General features: G+C 37.8%; 1 protein-coding gene across 1 annotated transcript in view; it reads right to left on the bottom strand.

Moving 5' to 3' along the window:
- Positions 1-285: 285 nt before the first annotated feature.
- Positions 286-11779, bottom strand: part of LOC107671615 (ETS transcription factor ERG) — a 20637-nt gene continuing 9143 nt past the window's right edge. The window contains 7 exon segments of the mRNA XM_016464524.1: positions 286-1059; positions 1699-1735; positions 1814-1924; positions 2066-2146; positions 5622-5825; positions 7702-7795; positions 11074-11316. Coding sequence (XP_016320010.1) covers positions 519-1059; positions 1699-1735; positions 1814-1924; positions 2066-2146; positions 5622-5825; positions 7702-7795; positions 11074-11316 — 1311 coding nt within the window. The 3' untranslated portion in view covers positions 286-518.

Raw genomic sequence — 11779 nt, 5'->3', positions numbered from 1 at the left:
TTCCATTGATGTATGGTTTGTTAGGATCGGACAATATTTGGCTGAGATACAACTATTTGAAAATCTGGAATCTGAGGGTGCAAAAAAATCTAAATATTGAGAAAATCATCTTTAAAGTTGTTCAAATGAAGTTCTTAGCAATGCATATTACTAATCAAACATTAAGTTTTGATATATTTACGGTAGGAAATTTACAAAATATCTTCATGGAACATGATCTTTACTTAATATCTTAATGATTTTTGGCATAAAAGAAAAATGTATAATTTTGACCCATACAATGTATTGTTGGCTATTGCTACAAATATACCCCAGCGACTTAAGACTGCTTTTGTGCTGCAGGGCCACAAATAGACCAATAAGTACTTGCTCATGCAGCGGCTCATTAACAACCCCGTTTAGACTTTCACATTCCCGCTAAACTCCTGGATCTGCGAGCGGATCGCAGATGTTTTCTCCGGCGGCGGCGCACGGTTTGCTCTCTCCAGTCTGGTGTGTTCTTGAGATGTTTGAGACGTCTAGTAGTAGGAGCCCAGATGCGAGGGCATGTGCGCAGCGGGGTGTCGCGGTCCGCTGTAGATTCCCGCCACCGGAGCGTTCCAGTACGGACCCGGGCCGCCGAAGAAGCCGGACGAGGCGGCGTTCATGGCCTGAGTGTGTGGAGACACGAAGCTCATCTTCTGCGGGTGCGGGTACGAGCTCATGTAGGACAGCTCGGCGGGGTACTTGTAGATGGAGGAGTCGGGCGGATGCGGCTGCAGGGCCTGTGCGATGCCGTGGAAGTCAAACTTGTAGGCGTAGCGCTTGCCGTGCACTTTGGTCATGATGTTCTTGTCGTAGTAGTAGCGCATGGCTCGGCTCATCTTGTCGTAGTTCATGTTGGGCTTGCTCTTCCTCTCGCCCCAGCGCCGCGCCACCTCGTCCGGATCCGTCATCTTGAACTCGCCGTTGGTTCCTTCCCACGTGATGCAGGACGAGTTGGAGCTGTTGGAGAGAAGCTCCAGGAGGAACTGCCACAGCTGGATCTGACCCGAACCTGAAACACACACACACACACACCTCAACTATATTACCACTAGGGCTGTCCATTCAGGGCCAGATTTACTAAACAGGGAAAATTAGCGTTAGAGCGCAGTTCCATAAAAGCGCAGATTTACTAACAATGCGCACACACTGCAAAAAAAAATTTTCTTAGTATTTTTGTCTTGTTTTCTAGTATAAACAGTGTTGGGGAAACTTTTATTTTGGATACGATTAATCGCGATTAATTGTACTGCGATCACAAAGAACTGGAGGGTAGTTCTAGGTATAACACAAAATCAAAAAAATAATGCATTTTTTATGATCCTGCTGCATAATTCACTATTGAGCCCCACTATTTAGCGTAATAAACATGCATGAATGAGGAAAAAAGTGTGGGATGTGCATGATGTTAAAAAGAGTTATTAAGCTACATTTACATTGATTCATTTAGCAGACGTTTTTATCCAAAGCGACTTACAAGCTGTGAAAATAATTCAAAGTGATTATGTATGTGACTGTAAACAGTTGAGAAAGAAATCAGATGTGTGTTAAATTATTAAAACTATAGAGACAAAAATACTTAAGAATGACAAAATCACTAAAACTAACTAAAATTAAAATGGAAACAGAATATGAAAATAAAGTCAGTGTTTGTGAGTGCAGTTCTCACCTAACTGAGCTCTCTGCTCTTGGGTTTTGCTCGTGATGGCAACTAATGAACACACACACATTCAGGTTAATCGTGAGCATCAGCGGCGTAACGTGTGCAGCACATGGGCTTCTGACTGACCTTTAGCTGCAGACGCCGGCTGAGTCCATCCAGAGCGCCGGCTGTGGAAACTCACGTCTGCTCTGCTGCCGTCTGAAGGGTAGGTGTTTGGGAAGATGAAGCTGGCTCCTCCTGAGACACAGATCAGCGAGAGCCATGTCTGACAGTCTGATCTCATTCAGAAGAGCAGGGGAAGCGCAGCGCAAGTGTGTGTGTAAGCGGTGTGGGTGGGGCCAGGGGCGGAGTCAGGGGCGGGGCCACAGGGCTGCTTACCTGTATTGCGAGCATGCATTAACCGCGGGGAGTTTTGCAAGGCTTTGTCAACATCATCTGAAGTCAAGTGAGGAAGTGGAGCTGAGAAACAAAACATCCATGACACGTGAAAAATAAAGAGAATCAAACAACTCAACAAACATCCTGTGACATGATGCTGACTGAAAGAGAGACCGATGAAGACAGACAGACAGAAGGATGGATGCATGCTGTGAGTGTGACGGCGGATAAAAACAGTGTTTGAGCTGCAGACAGGATCGTCTGTCTCTCTCTCATCTCATGCATATCTAAGAACTCTGATCTCGTCTTCATGTTTCACCCCAAAATCATCAAGAAATAAAGGTTACACTTTACTTGAAGGGGTGTGCTGTCAGTCTTATGCACACCCCTTCAAGTAAAGTGTTACCGAAATAAATTATAATTAGGGCTGGGTAAAAAATATCAATATCTCGATATTAATCGATTCTCATTTTTACGGAACGATATCGATTCTTAAATCATAAGAATTAATACTAGTTATAGCACAAAATAAACATGACTAAACATCCGAAGGTACGTTAAAAGAAAGAGTACAACTTTACAATCCCATGTAATCGCTCAATCAGTGTTTCAGCCGTGCAAAGATGCCAATATAACAGCTTGTAAAAATTGAAGTAGAAGTATTATTATGTAGCTAATTGTAACTTTATTATTTTAAAAACTTCATTAAATGTAATTTTAACAAATCAGTCAATTTTAACCTTCAATATTATAGTAATGTAGTACCAAATGACTTTCGTGTATATTTTACAGCATTAGTTGAGAGATTTTTTTTCCTTGAGAACATTTGGCATGTACTGTACCTGATATATATCCAAAATAATCGATACTGAATCGAATCGAATTGGTAATCGAATCGAATCGCAAGCTTGTGAATGAGAATCGAATCGTGAAATTTGTGTCAAAACCCAGCCCTAATTATAATATTTGACATTTAAACCATGAAGATGTTTTGCATTGTGACACATTTATATCAAACTCTAGTTACTGTAATGCACAGAAATCTCATTCTCATCACTGCCATGTCATGCTTATTTAAATCAGTTCAACAATTATATAATATAAACACTGTACATGATACAATAAGAACTGAAGCTGAATGTGCTTGTTTCAATTGTCACAATGCAAAACATTTCAAGATTTCATCCAAAATATAATTTATTAAGTTAGCTTACTGATATTCTATTTAAGCTTCTTCTTCTTCTTCTTCTTAGACTAAATTTCTGAACGCTGCTCCTCCAGGAGCTTTCAAGCTAGAACCACCAAACTCAGCCCAGCTCTTCAGACTGTTCTGACACGGGTTGCTATATCTTTTCAGACTGATCGAACTTACGGTTTTCTTTACCGAATCAGCTGGTTTTACCTTGTTTTTAGCTGGATTTTTTCATTTACGATGTTAAAGTGCCCCTATTATGGATTTTTGAAAATGACCTTTCATGCAGTGTGTATCAAAGCTCTAAGTGAATGAAAACTTCCTGCAAAGTTTTAAATCTGAAAGTGCACCGTGTATAAAGTTATAAAGAAAGAGTCGACTCTGAATCATTTAAACGAGTCGTTTTGAAAACGAATCCCAAGCTGTTTCATGTTGAAGTCAACATGAAACATTAGCATATTGCCCACACACTTCTTGGTCTTTTTGCGTTGGTCTGAATGAAAATGCAAATTCATTCTTTGCCACTAGGTGCCGCTTTTTGGGCGGTAAAAATAGCGGTTTCCCCGGTAACGCTGTACACAAAGCAGCACTGCGCTCACAAACGCTGCTTTATCAGGCATTACAGGCGAGATGAAATGAAACTGAGACCAATCAGCACAGATTAGCGTCACGCAAAGGAGAGGTTTGGAAAAATGAATCGTTGAGCGAATCGTTTGGGAGTCGTTGAGCAAGTAAGGTAAAAATAAATGCATATTATAAGACAATGAAAATGTTTTTTGACCTTGCATGCATGTCAACCTGTTGCTGAGGACTCCCAAAACCAAAATATGAACCTTTCATAATCCTTTTCCATAAAGCACTTTAAATCATGTTAAAAACATACTAGCAGCATGCTAATCATGCTAGAAACGTGCTAGTAACATGCTAATCATGTTAGCAACATGCTATTCGTGCTAGAAACATGTTAGCAACATGCTAGTCATGCTAGAAACACCGTAGCAACCACCCAAGTTACCCTAGCAATATGTTTTAAACCTATCTGTTTTTCTGATAGACTGTATTGCCTTGAAAACATTCAAGTTTTAATCTTTAAAACTATTTTACATTTCAAACTACTTCAAACTGAAAACCTTCAGACTGCAAGCTTTTAACACTTTGTAAAACTTTCTGGCTAGGCTTTTTCAAGCCAACTTAGTTTCAAAATTATATATTTTTAATAATTAGAATTTTACTTAATTTAAAAATATAAAATTAAAATATAAAAATACTATTAAAATTATAATATGTGGCCCTGCAGCACAAAAGCAGTCTTAAGTCGCTGGGGTATATTTGTAGCAATAGCCAACAATACATTGTATGGGTCAAAATTATACATTTTTATTTTATGCCAAAAATCATTAGGATGCTAAGTAAAGATCATGTTCCATGAAGATATTTAGTAAATTTCCTACCGTAAATATATCAAAACTTAATTTTTGATTAGTAATATGCATTGCTAAGAACTTCATTTGAACAACTTTAAAGATGATTTTCTCAATATTTAGATTTTTTTGCACCCTCAGATTCCAGATTTTCAAATAGTTGTATCTCAGCCAAATATTGCCCTATCCTAACAAACCATACATCAATGGAAAGCGCATTTATTCAGCTTATTAACTCTCAATTTAAAAAAATTGACCCTTATGACTGGTTTTGTAGTCCAGGGTCACAAATATCTTTAAAAAAGGAAAGTAAAATACAACTATTTTATATCATTATAAAATAAAAATATATTTTTCTCATTTGATTTTAGGGGGAAGCATGACCTGGACAGGTATAAAAGATTCGCACAACTATAACACAGCTTGCTGTGCATTATCCCGCTTATACCATGGTCATTTGCAAGCATTGACAAGTTAAAGCTGTTAATGATGTTTGCAGCACAATATTTGACCGGATGTGTAAAAATGACGGTTATTTTTATCAGTTACAGCTCGTTAGTGCTAGCATTCTGCCCGCTTCAAATCAGACTCAGAGATGAAATAGTGCAGTAAGATCACATTTATTTGAATTAATTATGAATCGAGAGAGAAAGAAAGAGATGACAGCTGTGTGTGTGAATTACAACAAGTTTTTGTGCTCCTGAATGTTTCTGTGTGCGCAGCGCGATCTCCGTTCTCTCTCTCTCAATAAAAGCAGCGCATTAATATAGAACGGTGATTAAACTGACATTGAACTACCTGTGCATTAAACAGTTTTAATGCATACCTGCCAGCCAATCAGAATCCAGTATGCATGTTATTGCATGTTAAATGTGCAGTGAGTCATGTGACTGTGAGCGTTATGAAGCGTCGTGATGAACCGATGATGCAGACACACACTCACTCTCTCTGAGGTAGTGCAGGTGAGACAGCAGGATCTCGGCCGTGTAGCTGCTTGTCAGGCGCTGGACATCGTCTTTGCTCATCTTGCAGAGCTCCTTCCCGTCGATGCTGTGGAAGAGAGACAGGTCCACCTCGGGAAGCCCGTACTCCTTCACGGCCCATTCCAGCCACTGACGCACGTGATCCGCCGACCACAGGCTCGGATCTGCAGACAGCACTCGCTTTACACTCGCCGCTACTGCTACTTATTATTATATAGATTAGTGCTGTCAAAATTAGCATATTAACACATGCAATTCATTTTTTTCCAAAAAATATTTAACGCAGTGAACACAGCACTGCAAAAAATTATTCTCTTACTTAGTATTTTAGTCTTGTTTTCTAGTATAAATATCTAAAAATTCTTGAATCAAGATGCATTTACTGTACAAGTAAATTGACTTAAGATATTATGTCTTGTTTTGTGTAAAAAAAATATCAAAATGTTGTTAGTTTTTCCTTAAAACAAGCAAAATATCTGCCAATGGGGCAAGAAAAATAATCTTGTTTAGCTTTTGAATTAAGATAATTTTTCTTACCCCACTGGCAGATATTTTTGCTTGTTGTAAGGAAAAACTAACAAAATTTTGATATTTTTTTGGTCATATGTCAGTAAAAACGAATTTTCTTGTCCTGTCACCCGTTTATTCTGTGCTCGTAGCGCATGCTCTTCAATTGCACGCACAAATGCGCCGGTGCACTGTATATAATTTCATATTAAAGTGCAATAATATATAAAAGGTTATGAGGCATTACGATGCGTGTCAGATCCTCGTCACGTTGAGCAGCGGTAGCTCTTAAAGTTATAGCAGCCAAATAGCCTAATAACCAGCTGCTGTGATGTCAAAGAACAAAACAAAAAAAAGAAACTCAATAACTTAGCTTTAGGGATTCATCTATATTTAATTTAGAATTTAGTTTTTGATTACTTTATTCAATTTCTTTATATTTCCTACTTGCTGAAGGGCACAGGTAAATATAACATTTATTATAATGGGTTTATGTGAAGATTGTTTTAAGTTAAATTCATTTAATTTATTTATTTCAAAGGGACATCTGTAGTATTGGTATCAGTGATACTCGCCTTCAGTCGTAAAAAAAGATTCCACTAAACAATAATTAAAAATATATACTGTCTTTATATTGTCTCTACATTAATTCGAAAATTGCATGTGAAATTATTGCAATATAAAAGTATATTTAAAAACTTATTTAGTAAAAATAATCGCAGTTAATCGCGATTAATTTCAGAAAAAATTTGTGATTAATTAATTAATTGTTTTGAATTGACTGACAGCACTAATATAGATAAAACATTTACATTTTTAAATAAATAAAATACAAAGATAATACAATATATAATACGACATTCATTTCATCTTAAAATATTCATTCAAAAATATTAAAAATATTTCAGGACAGCTTTTTCTTACTGGTTGAATTCCGTTTTTATTTATTTACACATTTTTGTGTCACTTTGTTGTGTGAGTAAATTCCTTTTCCTGTCATTTTAAAGCGATAGTTCATCATTTACTCTCCTTTTCTTTCATCTGTTGAACACAAAAGAAGATAGTTTGAAGACTGCTGGGAACCAAACAGTTGATGGTACCCATTGACTCTCACAGTATATTCCCCCTACTATGGAAGTTAATGGCTTCCAGCAATATCTTCTTTTGAAAGCAATTCACACAGGTTTGGAACAACATGAGGGAGAGTGAATGATAACAGAATGATCATTTTTTGGTGAACTGTTGCTTTAATTCCAATTCCAGTTCAACGTCTGACCAGTTCATACTGTACTTTACTCATAAATCCACTAGTTGACAGATAAAAGCACTGACTAATGAATCAGCAAATGGTCTGGCAGTAGCTGTGAATCTATTGTGCTGCCGCATGAGCGGGAAAACAGGATGTTGTTGGTGAGCATCAGCAGCTCAGCAGGAAGTTACACAGAATCTCTGACTCGAGCCATTAAGCACACGCAGCTGTCTGTCGTCATCAGTGATGTGACACAAACACAATCACACAAACACAAGAGTCACCTGCAGGTACGATCACTCTGCGCTCCCTGGTGGTCAAGTTGGGTGGCGCTGCGTGTTTGTCCTCCATAAAGCTGCTGTACATCACTGGAGAAACCTTCGAAAATACAGCTGCGCATCACAGAAATACATTACAGTTTAACAGATATTCACATAGAAAACAGCTGTTTTAGATTAGAATAATATTTTACAATTTTTACTGTATTTTTGATCAAATAAATACAGTCTTGGTGAGCAGAAGAGGCTTTCAAACACATCTTACTGACCCCAAACCGAGTCTTTGTTACACTGTTCAGCCTGAATGAACTGAAACAAAAGCAGAAAGTGAACACTGGAGGAGCGTCGGCAGATGATGCTAACACTGAATCTTTCTTCACTCATCGCTGGTGATTCTCACACGAGCACACAGATGTGAGGGATTCAAACTCCACATCAACAGCCCAGAGGCTTCAGACACGTTCGCTCGTGTCGACCAACTGTTGGGCTCGTGGAGACGGAAAGAGCTGCTAAACTCGCACGCATCTGTAAAACACGGCCAGCGCTGCTGATGCAGGAGCAATCTGATCATCTGATCACTGATTCCTGCAGTTCGCGCTTGTTTTACATTACCTTCATCAGCTGTGAGTCACTTCAACAGCGTTATTATCACTAAAACTACAACCATACACAAATATCTTCCTTACTTGAAATAAAATAAATATTAAACAAAAGCACAAAGAATACTAGATGAAATAAACATTAAAAAAAAAAAATACTAGACAAAAAATACATACAAAAATCATTTAAAAAAATATATAGTATCTCAGCATTACTAACAAATGTTATCTGAAAAAATAAAAATATTAAAATAAAATTAAAATAAAAATTAAGAAAAACTATATAGACATTCAAAACTATATAAAATGAAAATGGAAAATATAAAAACTAAATCAAAATATATATGAAAACTATAACAGTGTCTCAATGATACTAATAAACATTATCGTAAATAAAATAAAATATTAAAAAACATATTGCAGATAGTTGCCAAAGCAATATTTCATTTTCAACATTTTCATTTTGATCTTTTAAAATGACTAAAACTGAAATAAAATTTATAAAAGCTACATATACATTTAAAAAAAATTATAAAAAAGGTGACAAAAATACCAAAAACTACTAAATGTTTAACTAAAATTAAAAAAAGACACTAAAACAGCACCGTCTCTGATGTCTGATTGTCTCCTATTTGTTGAGAAAACTGAAGGTGGTTTCATGATGATCAATGACTGTTCTGGGCAGAAGATCACTGGATCATCATCTTTCCAGCGAATCACTCTGATAGTCTGATAGTGGAGAGACGCCACAGAGGAGCACCGCAGACGTGTGTCTGTCTAAACCAGAGCTCCGCAAACGTTTGGGCATGAAGTGCCACTTTTCAGGTTAACCACTGTGCCATTACCCCCCCCCCCCCTTTTTTTTCAAAGCATGCTGTACATAAGCATTTTTAAATGTTCAGATGAAAATCTATATTTGATTATCATACAAATATTTTCTGAGACATTTTTTTCTAAATTGACAGAGATATCGCGCTGCGCACACACAGAAACATTCAGGAGCTCAGAAAATTGTCTGCCCCGCGACTTTATCAATACTGAATCACTACATTATATGTATATATTTACATATTTTTTTAAATAACTAACTCAGCTTCATTGTTTGTAGAGAGAGACCCAGACGCAGGAAATTCACACATGCAACTTCCATCTCTCTCTCTCTGCTCAGAAAATTGTCTGCCCCGCGACTTTATCAATACTGAATCACTACATTATATGTATATATTTACATATTTTTTTAAATAACTAACTCAGCTTCATTGTTTGTAGAGAGAGACCCAGACGCAGGCAACTTCCATCTCTCTCTCTCTCTCTCTCTTTCAAAATGGCCATAATTGAGAAAAAAAGTTGAGTAGTTTGCATCACTGGATATAGGTACACTGCAAAAAATGATTGTCTTAGTATGTTTGTCTTGTTTTCTAGTATAAATAATTTTTATATCTAGTATAAGTTTTACTTTATTATGTTTGTATGTATGTGTGTGTGTTTTTATTTTATTACATTTTTTTACATAGTTTGCACTTGTCTTGGCATTCACTGTGGACAGCAAAGAAAGAATTTCCTCACTGTGCACATAAACGCTTTGAATCCCTGAAATGAACAGTAAACTCCGCCTACTTTGACTTGATTGGCCATCTCAGTGATTTTGACATTGACGAGCACTGTTAAACTGCACTGTTCTGAAGCGCCTTTTTATTGAATGGATGTCAATGGAGGAGAGGCTTCACTACGCTGAATAAACAGCTTTTTAGAGGAAACAGCTCGTCATTTAATGAATCGACAGCCTATCTGCTAATCTACAACATGTTTTACATTAAACAATACTTTTGGATTGAACTATTTTTAGAGTTTACCATGAAAAAAATGCTGCTTTATAAGAGAAGTCACTGACTTTTTGCGACAGCTGGGATTCAGTTTACGGCACTCTCATTTATTCCTGTGGGATCCGTAAATGGCGACTGAGTGTGGCACAACTTTTAATAATAATAACAATTCAATGACGTCAAGGCTGTAATGTGATTGGTTATTAACTCTTTCCCTGCCAAACACAGAATTTACGGTGTTTCCGTGTTCTCGCTGTTAAACGCTAGGGGGCGCTATTACGTATCTCCTGAATGAGTCTAGAATCACTCGATCAAAAACACAGACCAGGAAGACGCAGAAACCAGCGCTCTCATATGTAAGCATGTGCATATGAAAAACAATGCGATCATCAACACTAACCGCGTATAAATGAAACCTGCCTAATGTTCCTGAGTGAAATGTGGATCCAGAAAGTGTTAAAGGCCTGTGAAGCTTTGGGAGCGCTGATGGAAGCCATCTACTGCAGCTTTGCTTTGATAATATTACTGAATATGATCCAGATGTAGTGTTTGATACAAATGAGATTTTCTCAGCTTTTTGCTCAAAATGTTGCTTTTTTATGAAACCTACCAACATTCAAGTGTATCAATGCTTGAAGCTAGAATAAAACAGATTTTTTTTGTTTGAAAGTAGAGGGTCTGATTTTTATTTTAATGTATTGCAAGTTCAGATATTCATACAACAAAATATTCTGGAGGCCATGATGAAATTTTAGTGAACATCAGCAAAAACGCTGGCGGTGGCTGGCAACTTTTTTCAAAAACGCTAGCGGGGAAAGGGTTAAGGCACACGTGATCCAAGTTAGCCGTTACGCTTTCTCCAATAGTAAGTAATACAGACCCTCTCATCTCCCAATAGTAAGACCATCTCTGATTATCCCTCTGTGTGCCGTAGGCTGCCGACCCCTGGTCTAAACTCTCTCCTGCTCTGGAGGTGCGTCTCACCTGGATCCGCTCACCTGTGCTCCCGCGCCGCACTCCAGCTTGACGGTGACACGTCCGGTGGGCGGAGCCAGCCAGTCCTGCTGATGCACTCTGGGACTGAGTTTGCTCGGGCCGTATTCGCCGGCGGCGGAGGCCGTCATGTCCGTCTTAGAATGAGGCGCTCCGTATGAACACTCGAATAAAGACTGATCCTCACTCACCACCAACAGCGCCTCCTGCAGGACACACACAGAGAGAGAGTTTGCGTTTCTGAGCCGAGAGTTCGTACAATTACTGTCAAAAAGAACAAAAATGTAGGACGGGGCTTGGTTATATCCATCAGTTGTTGATTGGACGTTGAGATGTGGGCGTGGCTGTCAAAAATGGAGGCATGTCTAACTGTGAGCTTGTAGTGGATTACAGGCAGTGTTGGGTAAATTACTCTAAAAAAGTAATTAATTACTAATTACTTTCTAAATCCTATATCAAGTTAATGATACAAGGATGGACATAAAACAGTTCTTTTAAAGGGGTCATATGATGCTTTTTTAAAGATCATTATTTTGTGTATTTGGTGTAACAGAATATGTTGACATGCTTTAATGTTCAAAAAACACATTATTTTTCAAATACTGTACATTATTGTAGGCCCTCTATGCCCCGCCTCTCTCAAACGCTTCGTTTTCTACAAAGTCCCTC

The sequence above is a fragment of the Sinocyclocheilus anshuiensis genome, unplaced genomic scaffold (assembly GCF_001515605.1).
Source record: "Sinocyclocheilus anshuiensis isolate Anshui unplaced genomic scaffold, SAMN03320099.WGS_v1.1 scaffold1386, whole genome shotgun sequence".
NCBI classification, from domain to species: domain Eukaryota; kingdom Metazoa; phylum Chordata; class Actinopteri; order Cypriniformes; family Cyprinidae; genus Sinocyclocheilus; species Sinocyclocheilus anshuiensis.
The sequence above is the reverse complement of the archived record's forward strand: the minus strand, read 5'-3'. Positions and strand labels throughout refer to the sequence as shown.